This window comes from Chroicocephalus ridibundus, chromosome 2 (assembly GCF_963924245.1).
Source record: "Chroicocephalus ridibundus chromosome 2, bChrRid1.1, whole genome shotgun sequence".
Classification (NCBI taxonomy): domain Eukaryota; kingdom Metazoa; phylum Chordata; class Aves; order Charadriiformes; family Laridae; genus Chroicocephalus; species Chroicocephalus ridibundus.
In genome coordinates, this window is record NC_086285.1 from 117,398,246 (window position 1) to 117,419,725 (window position 21,480).

The following is a 21,480-nucleotide window of genomic DNA, read 5'->3' on the forward strand; positions in this document are numbered from 1 at the left end:
TAGTGCTGACCCTGGTATCAACCCTCTGATGAACTGCTGCTAGCTGACTGTTGGCTTGACATGGTACTACCGAGCACAACTCTTTTGTTCTACCTATTCAAACCGTGTCTTTCCAATCTGGCTACGTGAAAAACCTTGCTAAAGTCAAGACAAACAGCACACACTACTCTCCCCTCATCAGTGAAGCCCATCATCTCAGCACAGAAGGTAACTGGGTTGGTAAGGCATACTTTACCCTTGGTAAATCCATGCAGGCTTGGAAATCATCCATGTGCTTGGAAAGTTTCCTAAGAATTTACTCCATAAGATTCCCAAAGACTGCCCTTAGGCTGATCAGCCTGAAGTTTCCCTGATCCTTCCCTCCTTGCCCTTCTCGGGGCAAGATGGGTATGCCATTTGCTTCTTTCCAGTCATCAGGAATCTCCCAATTGCCACAACATGTCAAAAGTGACATGAGACAGAGAGCAGTATCATAAGGATACTGGCCAACTCCCTCACGACCCTTGGTACATCCCACCTGGTGCCTTGGATGTGTGTGTGCATAACTGTGACTCAGCTTGATCTTCCCCTGCCACAGCAATGCTTCAATCTCCCAAGCTCTGCCACTAGGCAAAGGGACCTGAGAGATCTGAAAGCAGACCTTATCAACAAAGGCTGAGGCAAAGGCAGCGGCTTCAGCTGTTTCCATGTCCTCTGTCCCTAGGTCCCTGATCCATTAAGCAGTGGGCCCACATTTTCACCTGTTTCCTTCCATTCCTCTGATTTGAACAGACTAACTCCAGTAGAAAACAAATTCCAAAAAATCTGCTGGTGTCAAAATAATCTAATTTTTCAGGAAAAAAACTTTGCTGTGCTGCTGGTAAATTCTACTGCCTGGTTTCTAAAGCTTGCAATACGCATGTACAGATGGTTCGTTCAGATAGACAATTTATCCAATAGGCTACATAATTAATGATGCTACGTTGATATATATGATGCTACATATGATACATAGCTACATAATTAATGATGCTCTAGATCCTACTCAAACAATAGATTTTTCGCTTTGCTGTACACCTCAGTTTTCCATCTCACCCCTTACAAGGAAATATGTGGCTGGGAGATTTTCCTCACATTGTTCACAGATTCTTGTTTAATGGGTCACTGATGCCAGCTGAGGCTTCAAATGCGGAGCACAGAATTAATAATTCCTAACAGTGGATACTACCACTATCAAATTCCCAAAACAGATTTTCCTAATCAAAAGAACCATTTTGGGGCCAACATGTTTACACCACTCTAGTTCTTGTATCTCTTGATAAAGTGGGACAATTTTATTACTCCTCAAACTGAGGAATATCAGCCTGCTGAAAACCTTTACTGTGTATCACCTTAGACTTCTAGCTTCTGATGGCAAGAACCTTTGAAGTTATAAGATGGAATAATTATGAAATAATAATGAAGAAATAACACAACACATTTTAAAACTGTCTAAACAATTGCTAAAGTCATTCTGGCAGCATCAGGAATAAAACAACACTATGTAACAACACTTTTTTCTTTCACCTGTGTATAAAACCCATTGAGTGAATTGCATCTAATGCAAGTACAACTTCAGCAGTATAAAATCTTGCCCATTTCTCCGGAACATCGTAGTTGCTCATTAAATTCACAAGGTCCCCACCAGGCATGTATTCCATCACCATGTAAAGGTAACGGTCATCTTGGAATGCATAAAATAACTGTAAAAAGCAAATAAACAAAAAACAAGTCACTGAATGTTTAATCTTTTGCTTGTTGAAAATCAAAGGAATTTCTGCACAAACTGATTTGCAGAGTATCAGAATTGCTACAACTACTGCAGAAACTTCGCATCATCCAGCAGACCTCCTAAAAAAGAATTACTCTCCAAGATAAGTTTCAAACAGATCTTCCATCCCTTCGTATTACAATGGAAGGAGTAGAGTCCTGGTTACAAATTAAGATTAGAGACTTCGGTGCAATAAATTTTGAGATAATTTCAAAGAACGCTCATTGCATAAGAGGACAAAACGCTTCCTTCTTAACTGGGACGCTAGTTGACAAATATGTAAACACAAAGCTACTGTATTGCAAACATCTGCCCAATCCTCTTTGTGTTATCACTAAATATTTATTATTCTATTTTCAGTGTATTTATTGTTTAGAAAGTGAACCTACATTTTAAACAAATAAGTAAATTTTTTTCCCTTGCAGCTGCCAATACTCTGTTCAACATGAGTAATGCAAGTAGATATGTTTCCTAACTTAAAACTATTTGAAAATCATAGAAGTACTATTCCGGACAATCACTCCCAGACAGATCTGTCAGACTGGGTAATGTAGTTACCTATTTAATCTAGGTAAACCTTGAATGATATTGTTTAATTCTAACCTAACAGAAGAATTTACATGCTTGAGGGTAAGAACAGTTCAAATGAACAAGTTAACATGTGCACACACAATGCCTGATGATTGCTTCAGGCGTGCTCCTTATAAACTTCAAAGGCAGCAACGCCTCCCAGAAAATTGTCAGTGATAACACTGAAATGAGGAAAAAATAACCAGAGCAGGCATAATTTGCAGTCAAACATACACACAAAAATTAGAATATACAGAAGCTATGTCTTAAGGATATCTTTCTGGTACGCTAGATACCTCAAAGAATTACTACAGAGCAGGCTCACCAATATATATTTGGCAAAGAGTTTCAAAAATAAACAGCAGAGCTTATCTTGCGAATGTTAGGACAAAATACCATTTTGAAGCAAGTGCACTATCTGCTATCCTAATGTTAATAATATATTTCCTTAACAGACCAGAAAGTGACTTTGGAAAACGAAAAATGAAAACACGTAATTCCAAGTCAATGCAGTCTTGTAACGAAACTGTTCTAAAATGATAATATTTTAACAAGAATATCACTATACCTGAACAACCCAGGGACTGTTAGCAAAAGCCATAATATCCCTTTCTTCCCAGAAGAATGCAGAATCTGATCTTTTTATCATCTCAAATTTGCTCAGTAGCTTCATAGCATACACTCTCCTTGAGGATTTATGCCTTACCTATGAAGAAAAATGTGACATACCAAACACAGTAGTTTACCACATTAACGTGTGAAGAACACCACTGAATATATTACTTCTCTTGCTTCTCTACTTAACAAGTTCTATCAGACTCTTCACATTTTTATAAAGAATTATATACTGTAGGTCTACAGAATAATTACATTCCATTATCTGACAACATATGCATGGCTTTTAAAATACTTGCTAGAACTATTCAATATAGAAGTCCATAGGCATAACAGCTGCTTTGTAATTTGTAGGCATGTGTCTTTAAAAGGACAAATATTGGCACCTGTTGAATATTAAGTTAAAACTGCAGGCATTTTACAGTTTCTCCAACCAGTTTTCAATTCAATAAAGTAGGATGAACAAGCCTGGTTGGCTTATCAATCACAAACAACACACAACATCTCTCATCTGTAAGAACTATGTCCACAAAAATCCGGTGTAGTCCCTGAAGTGGCAGAAATTCTTCTAGTCCTGAAGATTTGTGCAGGTGACCACATATACAGTGGCAACAGCTAATTTTCTTGATTATGAGGAATACACATTCCATTTTATTTCAATAGAGAAGCATGACTGATGCAAAACAAGTACTTGTGCACTTTGAGAGTACTGAAATATAAGATTCTCAAAAACATTTCCATGGGATAAAAAAAATAAAATTTCACTGAGCTAAAGGTTTTAATATTTTAAGAGTGCACCTTCTGAACACTGTATTCAGAAATAGAAACACAAGCAAATACTACAGAATACATTTAGCCGTAAAATAAGAAATGTAACTTACCAACTGAACCTCCCCAAACGCCCCTCTACCGATCACCTTCACCACTTCATAATCTTCAGCTTTCATGCGCAGATCTCTCATTTTATTTACTGTGTCTTTATCTACATAAAAGAAAAATTCACATTTCATATATAATCAATTTAATTAAACCCATTCATCTCGTTTCAATTTTTCATAGTTAATAGAAGATGTGCTGCTTGTAGAGGGGACCTCCTTTTGAACCTACCTTCCTATTGGAAACCTCTCTGCAGAATGCATGACTTCATTCTCAGTACCATAGTAACCAAAACCTGACATAAACATAATGCAATGACTCTACTGTACAATCCAATTACCGGAGATCTTAATTTGGGAATTTCTTTTAAAATAATTACCTGCAAAAAAAAGCTATGCAAATATTTCATAACCATCATGAACTTGCTTGTAAGCTAATCAGTATAAAAAGATTATTTCTGGATAAATATGGAACATATTTCAGAAAGTATCATAAAGTACATATATGAGACACTGAAGAAACTTTAAAAAATAAGCTTCCACTTTTCTGCACTTTTTTTATTTCTAATACTCAAAAAAGTATATTTTAATTCGAAACATGCAGTGGGAATCATTGCAATTATTTATATAAACCTGTCATTCTATAAACTACAATAATTTACAAACTCCCAGTGGGCAGATATTCTAATTCCAAGTTTGGTCAAAGATTAAAACAGTCTATTTTAATCCATGTGGGTCAACACTGGCATGAGATTACATGGAAAAGCTTCATGCTTCAGTATTTCTAAAAGCAAAGAACTTCTACTAAAACAGATATGCTTTTAATAAAATAAATTATGCAATGATATTTTATTTTCAAAAATAATATTCTAGGCCTAAAAACCAAGTTTAGAAAGAAGTAAGGACAGAGGAAGACAAAGGAGAAAAAATGTCATTTTTTAAGTTCATATTTTCAAAAAATTATTAGACAGACAACAGAAAATTACCATTAGTTTTCTAGCTACACTGGCCATTATCGACAACAAAAGCAGCATATGTACAATTAAAATGCAGTAAGATTTTATTACTGCAACGGGAATAAACATAGCTTTGTTTGAATAAACACTCTGTGGCATTACTGTTTAATGTAAAGCCATCCCTTTACAATGCAGCATACCATTAGATGATTTTAATAAATTATATTAAAATTGTACGTTCTGACAAAATATTTCACACAAGGATCAAAATATTCAATAATTTTAAAAAATAATATATTGCCTTATTTGCCCTGCTGCAAACTGACCTATAGTGGAGGATGAGTAAGACTGCTGCAACTAAAATGCAGCAATTCTCATGACAACAATTTTCTAGTTATTGTTAACTTACTGCATAGTAATCTCACACCAGGGGCTCCACCGCTTCTGAATGAAAAATCTTGACATTAGTGCAAAAGAAAGCTAGGCACACTGTGATTGCTTTAAATGGTTTTCAATCACAAGACTTGCCTATGGTATGGCCAAAACAGAATTAAGGAAAATACATCTGAAGATCAAACTAAACTAAAGATTTTTAAATAATGTAAACCGGGCTTGTGAGCAGTTGCGAACTGCAATTTACTGCTTGAGAGACAAACTAATGCTCAATCGTCTTCAGGCAATACGTTACAGTAACAACCGTGTTGGAAATTTGACGTCTGTATGCTAAGACCTGTTAAACAAGGTTTATCAGGCTGCAACATATTCAAATGGGCAGTTCTTTACCTCCCACTAAAAGTGGAGGACCCAGCCAGCTTATGCTATATGAACAAGTGGGGTATCTCCCATGGCAAAAGACCTCATTCACCAACTTGCCCTGAAGTTTGATTATAAGCTTAGATGCTGTCTTGAAATAAACTAAGTCCCTGCCGCAAAGCAGGGCTCTTTATTCTTTTAATTCTATATGGTAGAAAATTAATAAGGTTCTACACACTTGCAAATATAACCCTCCCAACCTTAGGCAGTAGAAGCAGATTTTGGAAGCTCAACAAATACACAATGTAAACCAGAAAAAACAATAAGGACTGCCTCATAGGGCAATCAGCCTACAAAATAAAGGAAGCAAACTCCCATTTTATTTGCAACCTAGAAATTTATTTTAAAGTTCTAGAATAATGGTGCAAATTGTTTGGACACCTAATACTGCAAAAAGATATTTTGAACAGTTTTCTATTAGAACTAAAATAAACATTAAAATGTTCCTATATATCTATTAATTATTTTTTCAAATAGAAATTCAAAACAAACTAGACTTCACAGTTCCCTCTAAGGCTACTACTCGCACATCCACAGCTTGCTTTCGTATTTCATCAAACCCAGAAAGATTAGCGCTCTAAAGGCAGTCTGAAGTGAAATAATACAGTCTGTTCTCCACCTTCATACTACTTCAGGTCCCATCTTACTCAGTATATAATTTATACCTACAAGGTATTCATTATCAGAATGTAAATGCAAGTTTTCTTTCTTTTCCTTCACTCAGCCCCAATTGCAAAAGTGAAGCTCTCTGAGAATCACTGATGATTTCACTATTCATAAAAATTACATTCAAATTATCTGTTGCAATGAGTATTTCCTTTGCCTAACACAACTTCTCTTTTCTCTAAGGGTTTCACCACACCTTCTCTGTAAACAACTGAGTATACAAAATGTGCATGTAACACAGTGTACGATATCAAATATAGTTCAAACTGTGAAAAGTTAAACAGAACATTTGAACTTAGGCCTTTCAGCAACCAGCTTACGTGCAAGTGAGCCAACAACTAGATCTAGTGGACTCATATATTCCCACAAATGGGGAATAATATAAAATAAAACCCACAAATTTACTATCATTGCATACAGTTGCACCAAGCAAACTATTTGAAAACACTTTGGAAACAAATAAAAACGTACATTTCCATGAAGAAAAGACAAAAATTATTTCAGTCAGATTACTTTATATTTGCCATAAAAGCCATTTATTACAACGTTTGATATGCTTAAGCCTGAAAAAAAAAATAAAATAATAACATTAGTTTAATTTCAAGGCTTGCCTGTTCAGTCCACAGGCAGAAGCAAGTCTCAAATCAGCAAATGCCTCTGCCATGATTTCCAGAATTTGTCAGTTTGGCAGCCTTTAGAAAAGACTTATCTCTTAAATGTCTTTTTGGGTTGGTTTTGTTGGGGTTTTTGTTGTTTTGTTTGGTTTTTTTTAGTTATGAAAATTATGGAACTATGACTTCTATAATAAAGAAAAAAATCAACTTTACTCATTTAAAACGTTATTACAGAGTAGAATGCGCAGGAAATCTGGTTGTGGAAAAATACAGAGATGAATTCTGCAGACACATCAGCTGCTTGCACAAGTAAGTATAGCAGCTATGCTGTGTGAGAATTTCATGGGATAATGAAAAGAGACCTTTTATACTAAAACAAAGTCTACAAAAAACATGCTCTAGTCTGACAGTGAACAGATTTTTAATATGATTTCCTGATACTGTGTACATGTTATATCATTTCACTTATGATACAATTTACAATTGCTTATAATGTAGTAGTACAAGGAATTAAAAAGCAAGTTATGGGAATCTAGAGGGTTGCCAAGAACAAAGATCACAGGCCTTTCTCTTAAAACGCTTTGTGCCAGTGAAAACAATGCCATTTACAACAGCAACGAACTTGGACAGTCAGTTGCTGGGGATTAGATTTGTATAGGTAGCTGTCAGTTCTCACTGGGAAATAAATAAATAACTAATTGGACTCTTAAAACAACTTGCATCCAAAAATTTAATATACCTCAAATCCCGACTTGCCTTTCAAAAATTTAGAAACGCTTTTATTATTTATTTTTCCTGGTATTTATAGTCTTTTGTTATTTAGTAACCGAAACATTAAATACTTACACCTGTTTAAGAAGTTATCAATGTTTTTGTTTTTTCTTAAAGCAGGAAAATCCAAGTCATATACCAAAGCATCTAACCCATCCTGAAAAGAAAAAAAAAAGCAAGCAAAATGAAGTGTTTGGAAAAATAATTACACATGCTGCTAATTGAAGAAACAAGATAAAAACAGTTGTCCCTACCAATTATCTACACAAATGAAACCATTCACATTTATTTAATGATTCCGTTAGCAGTTATATGAAACAGCTGTAATTTCTCCACTCCCATTGGACTCTTCAAAACTTAATTTCCATCTATCCTAAAACAAATATACTTCCACAAATTATTAATTACCTTAATTAGTTCCACATTTACATAACATTACTTTTTCCAAATATGAAAAGAACAAATAGCAGTTCTAATGAAGTTCAATGATGTTAAAAAGTCACATGTATCACACAGTACGCACTTCAACATTAAGTGGCAACTGGCAAATAGGATAATGATGGTAATTTAATTCCAAGAGTCAACCCCCCATTTTATTCATTGAATTCAAAGGCAATTTTCATGAACAAGATATTGTCTTTATATATTCTAACTTAAACCTAGGAACAAACAGCCAAAAGCCCATCTTGCATTACTACCACGGAATACATCCCTATGAACAAAACCAAAACAAAAACCACCAAAAAAGCAACAGAAAAACACAACAACGATGGAGAAGAAGATAGTTTTAAGGTTTTCTTAAGCGCCATAAACTTCCTGACTTAAAATTTAAGTCTAAATTTTACAACAGGTATACCTGATTCTTCAGTGGATTGCATCTTCCCAAAGGAAAACTAAACCAGATATTTTGGTTGAAAACCACAGATATGGTATCTAATGAAAAATGATCAAGTATTCTAGGGAATTATATCATGAAGAATCAACTAGCACTCGGGAGTCTCCTTTCTCAACTAGGTAATGTTTAAGTGACAACTGCAAAAATACAGAGTAAGGCCATAAAGTACAAATTGATGGATGTTAACAAAGCATGCCAGGGCAGCACTGCTATTTACTTGTCCAATTCGTACCTACATGTCTATGCCATCTCTTATTGACCTGTTGGGAATGAGATATTAGACCAGAGATATATTTGTTCTAATCAGTTCAGATCTGATTAGAACCTATTTTGACTGTTTTCAGGTTTAATAAAATTATGCAATACAGGATTGAAAGCTGATCCATCAGTCTTTGACCGCTACATCCATCAAGTAACTATGCCTGAAGAAAAGCTAAAGTATAAGCTTTTAAAAAAAAGCTTACTTTCCAGGAACACGTATTAGAGAACACACTTAATCTAGACTAAAAAAATTAATCTTTAATCCCTCTCTTCAAATTTGAACCTATTTTCCCCCCTCAGTCTATAGGAGATTTTAAGCTATAAAAAAATCAAATGCCATCAAAATTGCAATTATATACAGGCTTGCAGTCCTCACTTTTGAAGTATGAGAGACAGAAATTATCTACTTCAGATATAATGAGAATAAGCAGTAAAATCATGCTAGAATTTGAAAACAGGGCTAAGGAAGAAAAACTACAAGGACATTCAGAATTACTTTAAGGCAGGATGTTATTAAATTTGTTAATTTCATAAAAACATTCCTGTTTTGTTACCTCTCCATACGGTAGCTTAGTTTGAACAAAGAAATGTTACCATGAAAATTATAAGAATCAAGAAAAGTATAACAATATTTTCACAGCACTTAAATAAAGTCAGGTTTTGCATCTTGAGTGTATTAAAGGATCACCTTTTTGGACTTACACTAATGATGAAAAAGGAAAGCAAATGGCAATGAAAAAACTTTGAATGGATCAGTAATATAAATAAGGGAGTAAGAGGCTAACAACAATTTGGACTCAAGACAGATGTATAAATAAAGCTATGCAGGGTAAGTGCAACTGAGCGAGAAATACTTTGTAAACTACTAAAAGACACCTTTCCAAAGATATACAGTAAATATCCAGGAAATCAGTTAAAGAATTTCAATTCTTTGGTACATTCAACAGAGAAACCATGATAACTACTTGTACAGCAGCACAAAGTGCACTGGTAGCTCTATGCATGGAGCCCCAAGCTGTGAGAAGCAGTAGGCAAAGAACATCTACTAGGTCACATCCAGGGATTTTTACAAGCAGATGAGTGATGGTGATGAATTGCCAAAGCTGGGAGTCCACTCTGCCCTTAAGCCTTCAAATCTGTTGAGTCAATCAATTTGTCCAGGGTCACAGCTAACACAGAAAACTCTTCCACATATCACATAGAAGCACGAAATTCTCAAAATCCTGTTTTGCTCTGGGGCAGCGCCACTACCTGCTTCATTTCAGGGTTTGCTTCAGAAGCCAAAATTCAGTCTTTTTCTTTAGAGGAGGGAAGATTTTTAAACATTGAATACAACAGCATGGGATAAATGGGAATATTTACAAATTTTGAACTTCAGTCTTACTTTTCTAAGATACTTTTTCTTTCAAAATATTAAAATATAAGCCTATGTAGAAAAATGCAAGAAGTACAGAAAAGTGTCACAATTTCATTGGTCTGTCAGGTATGTTGGGTATTTTTTTGTTTCTTTTTAAAAGCTCTAAAATAATTATGAAAAATAGAATACAAATTCTACTTATTATATACTATACTTATTTATATTATATAATTATACATTTAACATCAAATATTTTAAGAGGCAAAAGCAAATTTCAATACTGTTTCACTCGGAATTCACCATGAAAACACTGCCTTTCAGATCTTATATATGAACTCTTTCAAGCAAAACACAAAAACCCCTTTGAAATACAGATTCAAACTATTGATCTCACATTGAATTCAAATCACACTTCAAAATCATGCAATCAACATCTAAGGAAGCTGCATGGCAACAGTTGTGTATGTTAAAGGCTCTTCAATAATCTGCTCCCCTTTGCTACAATATCCAGAGAAGAAGCTATCCTGGTTCAAAACTTTGATTTTTAAAAAAAATGTAGGGGTGAGGTGCCTATAATAATTAAGAGACTTGTAAATACTTAACTCTCAAAATCATTAATTGCTTCAACTGAAGTATGTTTCTGAAGAAAAAATATCATGGTATTATCTCAATAGTGGACTGCAAATACAAGACTAAACTGGTAAACAAACGGGGAGGAGGAGCACACAAACTCAACAGTGAGAAGTCAATGTTGGTTGAAAGCAGTGCAGGTCACGGAGATGGAAATATACTGCAGAGTTTTAACAATAACGTTTAGGAGAAAAAGGGTAAAGGCCAAATGAAAGGAGACACGATCATTATTGTTGACGGCTGCAGACATAATGCATCCCTCAGCTTTTTTGTTTCCATCTTGCTCAATCTTTCAATATGCCATCTGACTTTATTCCTAACACAGCAAGGAAGGACCATCTTCCTTTTGAGACCTATAGTAGCCATATCTCCTCCTCTAAAATAGGAAACCATATATCCAATAGTTTAATATGCTTTATTAAAACAAGAAGGTCTCATTCTTATGATGGCTTTTTTCCCCACTTGGATGGGTTCAATATATTTAAGCATGTATCTTCTTTAAATACAGCACATCCTGTACTTCTAAGAAACACATATTGTACCTTAGAGGTATTTTCAGCTAACGCTAAGTTCTACCTTATTCTGTCATTACAGAGCAATTTTCCTGTTTAGCTTTGTGGTCTACACAGCCTTTTTCCTTTTATGTTAATAGTTAAATTGGATTACTAAAATAAAATTTATAAAAGCAAACATATGACTTCCATTTACATCTTACATAGTAACAGTGTTTCAGAGGTGATTAAAAAAGAACAGGGGAAAAAAAACTCCTTTCTAATGTCCTTCACTCAAACAGTTTCACGACCTGCTATAGTCTTTTCTATATCACATTTGTCTAACAACAACAGTTGTATCAACAGTTTCATCAACTCTTTAAAATACCTCATTTTATCCTGAAATTAAAAAGAGGCATACTAGGAAGCCATTACAATGTGCAGAGAGTTCTTCCACACAAAACCAACATTTCCATGTATTCTGTTGGTTTGGTTTCATTTACTACCACACCACACTTAGAAGTTACAAAAGAATAGATGTATGGAGTGAAATCAAAGGTCAGTCTGGATTCATACAATGCCTCCAGAAATGACGACAAGGGTGTCTGGGAAAGAGGATACAAACAAGTCAAGCATATAGCAGTACTTCTCTGGTGTATTTGTGAGCCAGACATGCCACTGTCATAGTTAACAGATCTAGCCAGAATTTTCTTCAGTGATTTTGTCTAAATATTTTCTGTACCTGTTTTTATCTCTTGCATTTACAGCATCATATAGATATGAATTCCACCGCCTAACAGGCTGCATGAAAGTGTACCTTATTTTGAGCTTGCCATTCTTCATTCACAAAAGAAACAATAACTCTTTACCCACCTGCCCCAAGACACAACTTTACATACTTCCATCATTTCTCCCTTGGTCATCTCTCTTCCAATTATCTTGTACGACAGCTATTCCAATTCCTACCACCACCAGAGCTTTTTTATTTCTACTGTGTACTTTTTTAATCAGGGGGAAACTGTAAATAGTATTTAAGTTGTGAGCACACCATAAATATATAATGCAGTACAATGTTTCCTGTTCTGCTCTTCATTAAGTTATTAACTGAAAAATCTGGTTAATTCTTATAGTCACTCTGTACTAAATTGATTCTTTCACAAAACTAGGTACTATAAATCAAAGCTACTTCAACATTCAACAACACAAGTATGTAAAAACGAGAGGCTTTACTCCCATGCACTCACTCAACATTCATCAATGCCGAATTTCACCTACAACTTTTCATCACCCAGGCACCAAAGAATATTAATTTCTTCTGTAATTTACTATAGCTTCAATTTTTACTACTCTATCACCATTAATGAATCATTATTCACCATTTTAGATCCCTTACGACTGTGAAATAGCCTAGACTTGTTTGACTCCATTACTGATCTCTGTTTTGAATAAACTGATCACCAGCTCTCACTTCATTCGTTCATCCATCCATCCATCCGCAAAACAAGCCTAGCCCAAAGCAGTTTATTTCTGACAAAAAGCATAAATGAAAAACCTCATCAAAAGCTTTCTGTTAACCTCATACTCAGCAATTACTTCAAGGAACTCCACTAGGTTTGCAAAGCGTAACTTCCTTCCACAATACATGCATTACCTCTTCCCCGTCATAACACCTGTGGACTCACTTGTTCTGCTATTGGGCTTGCGAGTTCCTGCCTTATCCACAAGATTTCTTTTTTCTTCAATAGAAAAAAATAATAAAAAAGCTATATATTTACCATCTGCCTTACTACTATTGTCAAAACAGTTCTAAGCACTAATGTAGATAAACACTAAGGTTATACACACACTTAGGTGCCTTAGTAAGACACAGTCAGGTACAAAAAAAGAGGGATAAATATCAAGCAGTCTTATCATCTCAGCAATCTTACTGTGTCATTTTGTCCAAAAAAACATTTCTAGTACCACTTTAGGTTGAGAGAGATCCTCCAGCATGAGCATTGTAAAGAAGGATTCCAGTACGGAAACTCCTCTAAGTTTGTTTATGAAGAAATGTGCAGAAAGATTTCTGCAACAGCCATTTCCTTTTACTTTCCCTTCAGTTTTTCTAAAAATACAAAATGCAGTAACATGAAAGTTATCATTAACACACACATTAACGATGCAATCTATTAGCATTGAATTTCTCAGGCTGTTATGCTAACTTCTTTTCATTAGATTCCTCTAATATGTACTGGTTTTCTTCAGTTTGGCTTAAGCCCATATTAATTGGATTTTTGCCCACATTTTGGTCTATACTCATTTCCAAAGTTTTAATGCGTTAACCTGATAGTCCTACAATGACAACAGTGGACCGCCCTACTCTGTAAATACATTCCTTAATCTCAAAAATCACTGCAATTATGTAATGCTGGTTTTATTCAGATGTTCGAATTAATGCAATTTTATAGCAAAATTTACTGTTAGGATATTTCAAAATATACTCCATCAAGCAACTTCCATTCAGCAAAATATTATCTCAGGATTCATAAGTGATATAAAGTAAAAAATAACAGTATTATAATCTGCAGTATCAGGATACAGTTATAGCATCTTTATATTTCGAATTTTTTACTTCATACACATTTTGTTATGACATAGTATCATCTAGTGGAAGCATATGATAAAGAAAAATGTATTAAAAATTCAGCTGAAACTTTGTTATTGAGACACTTATTTATTTTACTATTTTTCTAGCATTCAAAGAACTAAAAAAAAACTTAATGGGTATTATCAGCATCAAAATTTGCATTCCTTGGACCAACTGGCAGTTACCCAAGTTTAAAGTCTTTGCTACTTTTCCTTTTTTGGAGAGACCAAAGTAAATCTTAAGATCTACAACTCTAACTATCCATATTTTAGTTCCTTGTATTGTAGCCATTTTCCTAATTATTTCTATAGTACTAAAACTTCCCTCCGTACTTTAAATCAAAAAACCTGACTGGTCTTGATTTTCATGTGTTCATCATAATTTGTCATAATACCTTGTCATATATAAGTCATCTTGGTGGTCAACTATTGAAACAGAGAGCCTACTTAAGTACGTAAGTACGGAAGTATATAAGTGAGAAGCTATTTTTTGTACCCTATTTTCAAACACACATGAAAAATAGTACCTAAAATCCATCATTAAAAAAAATAAATTAGAAGTTTCTTTGGATTGTTTGAATTATCAGACCTTTGAATTCTAAGAAGGACCTGGAGAGTCTGGAGAAACTGGCAGAGAAGAATCTCCTGAAGTTTAACAAAAGGAAATGCCAGGTCCTGCACCTGGGGAGGAACTGCCCCAGGCATCAGTACATGCTGGGGGCTGACCAGCTGGAAAGCAGCTCTGCCAGGGACCTTTGGTCCTAGTACACAACAAAGTGACCGAGAGCCAGCAACCTGCCCTCACAGCAAAGGCAGCCCACACCATCCTGGGGAAGAGGGAGGTGATTCTTCTCTACTCAGCACTGGTGAGGCCACACCTGCAGTGCTGTGTCCAGTTCTGGGCTGCCCAGTACAGAACAGGCAAGGACATAGTGAAGCAAGTCCAGCAAAGTGCCATAAAGATGATTAAGGGACTGGAGCATCTCTCATACTATGAGGCTGAGGGAGCTGGGACACTTCAGCCTGGAGAAGAGAAGGCTCGAGAGGGGAATCTTACCCATGTATGAAATGGGAGGGAAAGAAGAAGATGGAGCCAGACTCTTCCCAATGGTGTCTACTGACAGGACAAGAGACAACAGGCACAAATTAAAAAACATGAGATTCCATCTGAACACAAGAAAACACTTTTTTTGGCTGTGAAGGTGGTCAAATACAGGTTGCCTAGAGAGGTTGCGGAGTCTCCATCTGGGGAGATATTCTAAACCTGACTGAACGTGGTCCTGGGCAACCTGCTCTAGCCGACTCTACTTGACCAAAGGTGTTGGACTAGATGATCTTAAGAGGTTCTCTCCAATCTAAACAATTCCTCTTTGTCTGCAAAACCAAGCTATGCTTTTGGTTTGCATAAAGGTAATTCCTGCAGTGAATTATCCTATCAAAAATACCCTTCAACTCCCTACCAGTTGGGCAAGTGATAAACAAGAAAATCTCATTACAAGGCTTCGCTTTGCATGATTCACGTTTTTCGGCCCTCCAAGTAAGTCCACAGCAGCCATTACTCCTTTGTGATAAGAACAGACTTCTGATGCTACTGACTGAATCGAGAGAAAACCTCAGTCCCCTCTTCGATACCTACTATTTTAGGAAATACCCTACTGTAACTTCATTGGTAAGGAAAACACACACATGGGACTTTCCTCTGATGCCCACTGTTAATACTTTTTTTTTTCCCTCCATTTATTAAATGAGCAAGTGTAAGTTTACCTGAGAAACAAGTAAGTGTGGCCAGCAGATCAGGAGAGGTGATTGTCTCCCTCTACTCTGCTCTCGTGAGAGCCCACCTGGAGTACTGTGTCCAGCTCTGAAGCCCACAGCACAAGAAGGACATGGACCTGTCGGAGCGGGTCCAGAGGAGGGCCACGAGGATGATCAGAGGGCTGGAGCACCTCTCCTATGAGGACAGGCCGAGAGAGCTGGGGTTGTTCAGCCTGGAGAAGAGAAGGCTCCAGGGAGACCTTAGAGCAGCCTTCCAGTACCTGAAGGGGGCCTACAAGAAAGCTGGGGAGGGGCTGTTTGCAAGGGCATGTAGTGGTAGGACGAGGGGCCATGGTTTTAAACTAGAGCAGGGGAGGTTTAGATTAGACATTAGGAAGAAGTTCTTTACAACAAGGGTGGTGAGACACTGGAACAGGTTGCCCCAAGAGGTGGTGGAGGCCTCATCCCTGGAGACATTCAAGGCCAGGCTTGATGAGGCTCTGAGCAATCTGATCTAGTTAAAGATGTCCCTGCTTACCGCAGGGGGGTTGGACTAGATGACCTTTAAAGGTCCCTCCCTTCCAACCCAACACATTCTATGATTCTATGAAGTACTAAATAGATCTGTACAACTCACTGGGTTCAGGTAAGAACGCTGTTTGAAAGCCAACTTTCAGGCCAAAGCCAACAATGCTACATTTATCTGTCTCTAATCAAGTACACAAAAGATCCCTCTACCTAAAGTTAATCACATTCGTTTATTTTGCTGTCCAGAGAACTGAAAACTGCAATTTAGTACTTCATCTTTAAAGTGGACAAGTCAATGTAGACAGAGTTAAGACACTTGACTTCAAGAATTTTCATTACATTGTTAGACTAGGCAAAGTATACAAACTGACATATAAGCCTGAGTAAAAGGCAACTGATTCATTGCTCATTCTCGTTGCCAGCATGATACAATTCTACAGAACTCGTTATTTCTTAGTATCTTGCAATACTCATCAAGAGCTTTTCCAAATTTAGGTTAAATACATAGCCTTTCACAAAGAAAATTTTTTTAACTCAGTAAAGAGCTAAGAATTTAACTCCATAAAAATTTAAAATCTCAATAAGTAGATCTTGAAATCTCAAGGCAGGATTATTGAAAGCAATACAGCTTACTGCTTTTCTTTCAGCCTTTTTAAAAAGTTACTCCATGTGTAATTAGCAAACTTCACCCATATCATGTTCTGTGTAGTTACATACATAAGTATATGCACTTGTGTTCTGTTAAAACATCAACTGTTCAACATTTTTACTGACAAATTACTAGAGTATACACTTCCTGCACGCCTCAGTAAATTATAAACTCACATATGTCTCAATATATATTGATTCACACACATATACGTATCAAAATACACACTGTCACTAACACCAGAGCCCACAGACCTCTTAATATTGGTAACATCCATATTAGCACCGAAGAAAGCCTCAGGTGCAAATCTATGGACAGGTATACGTACAAGTAGTAATGCCCTTTCACAGGCAAGTAGGTTTTTTGGCATTGCTGGTTTTCCACTGTAGTAATGTATCTTACCACCTGAAACATATCCTAAAATGCAGTGCAAATCTGTGAAAACAACTTATATACAGTAAGCATGCAAGAGTACTGTCAGTATCCAGTATACATATAATTCAGAGAACCTAAAAGCCTCAGGCTTCCACTAAAACTGAGGGTAAGTTATAGTTCCTTCACACCAGCGACTCACTCCGTCCACTGACTAGGTGCAGGAACCTTGGATCCGTAGATCTGTTCTGAATGACACATATTCAAGGCACTATTTTATGCCGAAAGTATGGAAAGTTCACAGTGTCTAAAGATGCATTCCAGACAACGTATTTCAGTGGGGTTTTTCTTCCCCTTCAAACTCAAACACTGTATTTCAACACTAATTTCACTACACTACGATATTTTATTGTGGTTAATAGTCTTTACAGCCAAACTTCAATTTATTGCATTAGTGTTCTATTATTTCAATTTAGCATCAGAATTAATTCCATTTAATATTACATCTCCAAGAACAACTATCAGATGAGAGAGAAATGTCTTCAAGGAAGATGAAGAATATAGACCAAAATATCACCACGACTATATTTCAGTAAAATTTATGCAGAAACAGGTACAATAGATATTGTTTGAAAATAGTTCAGGAAGATGTGTAACAGCAACAAAAGCTGATTGATATTAAGTCAAATTATGTTATTTAATTTTGCAGCAACTAGATACCTGGATACTTGCAGCTTATTTTCCTTAAAAAAGGTTCACTTGCGTGGGTTGATATGCTTTGTGGGCAAGTTTTACAAACTACAATCTTCTATACCAAATGCGGCACATTCTGCCATTAACAGAATTCCTTACATAAAAAGACTAAAACAGTTGTATAACTATCTGGAGGGCTACATAGATTCTTGATATTGTGATGTGTAGAAAATAAGAAAATAGATGGCATACTTTAGGTTTAAATGATTTATCAAGCCATATTTGTCTCACACTAGGATTAAATAAAGCATAAGTACAGCTTCTTAAAATTGCCCTTTTCAATAAAACCGCATTTAAATGTGTTGAACGCAAGTACACTTAAAGCATATATATTTAAATAGTGTTAAGAGGGAATACTGGTAGTTAAAGAACTGATGTTTATCACCATGGAAGCAGCATTCCACAGCGAAGTTAGCACTTGGCATTAAAGTGTCTCATGGGTCTCGAGTTCCCAGCTACTGTAACAACTGCAACTAGAGATGAGCAGCCAACCTGACATACAGCAGGGTAACACTATCTACAGAAATACCTGGTGGGGGAAAAAATGACCACATCCTTTTGAGTTCTCAAAGTTCTCATATTCACCAAAAACGTAAGCCAAGCCCTGCTCCCCCACCTAAAATGTAAAGTAACTACTTAAAAAAAATAAATAAAAAAAAAAAAAAGACAAATCTCACTTGTAAATTGCATCAGTAAAAGTCCTTTGAGGCCCCCACAGCTTTCTTGGTTATCCTGGGAAGATAGATTCTCCCACAGGCAGCACACAGTAACCTACTGCTTCTGGTTTAGAAATCCTAATATCTTAATTTTAAACACACACACTTAAAATTACGAATTTAGATCAATGGGAGTCTACACTCTAAGGAACACTTACTAGAAAGCAAAAGATGTATAAAAATTAACACTATGGATGCTACTGCTGGTATATAACTTCCCTTCAATAAAATGGTACAGAAGACAGACAGATCAGAGATATGAAAAAAGATAAACTGTCTTCAGTCACAGCTCAAAAGTCTTAGACTTCATTGGGCAGCGGCCTGCAAGGAATCAGGCAAAGACGTCAATGAAAGGAAAACAACTGCACAACTCCATTGAAAAATAGTGGTATTTAGCAAAGGAAACAGAACCCGCTCCACATCTGTTGCTTGGGAAATTGCTGTCTGCCCCTCAGATTTTTTTCCAGGCAGGTATCCATGAAGCCAGACTTCAGGAAATAAGCATTAGTCAGTTGGACAAGATCAGAATTAGCAAGATACCAACATGTTCATAAGAAGAAACATGACACATAATTGCAGACAACATATGTAAAAATGCATTAGCTCTTGTAAAAGCTGTTTAATATGCAAAGCAACTTTACTTTTACCATAATGTGTTAAGCTAAGAGATCTAGAGTAAGTTCTCCCATCAACAGCTTAAATTGCTGCCTCTAGCTGCCCCATTGTATCTTTGTCTGAAAAGTGTTCTCTCTGCTATGAAAAAAAAAAAAAACCAAGCCAAAAAACATTACCAGCAAACTTTGCAATATAATAAGTCAGTGGAATGGTAATTAATTTTTCTATAAAGCGAGAATACCTCATCAGCCAGGTGACCTGCTGTCACCTGACCTGGACTATGTTTGCCACAAACAAAACCGTGTGTTAACTACAGATATAAACAATAAGCTATAAAACAATAAAAACGTAAATTCTATCTTTAGCTTGACAACTCAATCTCCGGCGATTATATTAGTTCAATAACTATGCTTTAGAAAAGACTCTCCGAAAAGCTGTATCAAAGAAAAAAAACAAACTCTATTACTAGTAATGCCATCTAGCCTACAAAAAAGAACACAGCGACTGGAGAGAGAGGCTCAACAAACTGAAAGACAAAAAAGTACTTAATTTTTTAAACAGAAGGCAGACAATTGATTTAATAACTTTCCAAGAAAGAGTGAGAACATCATAATTTTTCCAGCAGTCTGGAAACACTGCACAAAATCTCCTTTATCCCCCCATCAAAAGGGAAAATCTTCCCTAAAACTCTAGAATAAGTCAAAACACTTCTTCAATTAGAGGTGAATAGCCATGACAGAAGTCCAAAAATGAAGGTTATGAAAGAATTATACTAAAACCCCTTTGTAGAAACTGAGTTAGTAATTTGTAAAGCTATATACCTTTCTTTAGTGTTACATGCAACCTACAGTCTGAAAACAAAAATATGGGAAGTTGAGCACAATTCAAGCGCAGTATCAACTCTGAGAAGCTTCTCTGATTGCGCAAACTCCTGTCAGAGCTCTAGCTACATTTCTGCAATAAACATTCCATCACAAGCAATCACACGTCAAACAGATATTTGAAATATGCAACTAAACAAGAACTTAACAGTGCTTAAGAATTTGTGCATCATTACGCAGTTTCATAATGCAAACCCTAGCAAAGCCCATGTATTGATTAAAAGAAAAACTTCACTTTCAATAAAACAGAAGTATACATAAAATCAATGTTTTTTTCTATATTTAGTCTTTTTGCCATTATTAATATATCCACTATATCCACAAGAATTATTTTAAAGTAATGTGTTTTTTTTTAAATGTAATAAAAATTCTATGAGAATTATTTTAGATATAGACAAATTACTTGAACTGTCAGGTACTAAGATACTTTAGAATTGACAAGATTTTGTTACTAACAGGAACAAAACAGCAAGTGTTTCAGGGATCTGAACTGCTAATACAGAACAAAGCACTTCTGCTAACAAAATGTTTCCAGATTCCAATACATTACATTTATAAATTGACCTAAAATGACATGCTTTTTTACCCACTACCTTTAAGCAATCAAAAAACAGGTGTGAGACATGCTCTCTTTTTCAAAGTCTACTTGAAGAAAAAAATAGTACCATGTACAGACAATGCCATTAGTAGCACAATTTTTAACTTATACTGGGTGCTTACGTGTATTTTCAAGCCACTGTTAGTGACCAATTTCAGGTCAAGAAATACTTCAACATCATTTAAAACAGTCTCTTCTAAGCAGGCTTTTTACCCTATCTGACATGATAGTCAGTCATGACTAAAATCTTGAATGCTTTGGACTGCACGTAAAAAAAAGAGAGGTAACTACAAAATCAAAAACCTACAAGAAAACATGGTTCCATATTCAAGTACTGAAATGAGAGAACAGAACCAAAACTGTCCATAGAAACTTAGGGTGGCTTTTTCCAGTCGCAAATTTCTCACATGATAATCAACAAGGATTTTATCATACATAAGACTGCAACAATACAAGTCAGTTTACCTGGGATTTTCAAGTACAGTACTTTAAGACTAGAAGAAGAAAGGAAGTATTATGAATTCATTAGTAGGATCCAACACTTTTAATTTCTAAAAGGCCCAGAGATGTTGTGATTTAGTAGGTTTGCAAGTTCATTTAGGGCCATGCAAATCAGTTTTTCTATGTTCCTTTCAAGCCTTGAGACTCAAGCTTGAGGAAAACTAAAGCCATTAACTTCATATAC

At 35.8% G+C, this 21,480-nt stretch overlaps 1 protein-coding gene across 4 annotated transcripts in view; it reads right to left on the reverse strand.

The window, feature by feature from the left end:
• Positions 1-21,480, reverse strand: part of ROCK1 (Rho associated coiled-coil containing protein kinase 1) — a 92,585-nt gene that overhangs the window by 48,450 nt on the left and 22,655 nt on the right. For 3 of the 4 annotated variants that reach the window (XR_010069998.1, XM_063326673.1, XM_063326675.1), the window contains exons 2-5: positions 7,745-7,826; positions 3,856-3,956; positions 2,928-3,065; positions 1,546-1,721 (exon numbers count right to left, since the gene is read on the reverse strand). Coding sequence is in view for 3 of the 4 variants with exons in the window: in XM_063326673.1 (XP_063182743.1) it covers positions 1,546-1,721; positions 2,928-3,065; positions 3,856-3,956; positions 7,745-7,826 (497 nt within the window). In the remaining variant the exon portion in view is untranslated. Of the gene's footprint in view, positions 1-1,545; positions 1,722-2,927; positions 3,066-3,855; positions 3,957-7,744; positions 7,827-21,480 lie in introns of those variants that run through there. The other variant, XM_063326674.1, reaches the window with a different exon arrangement.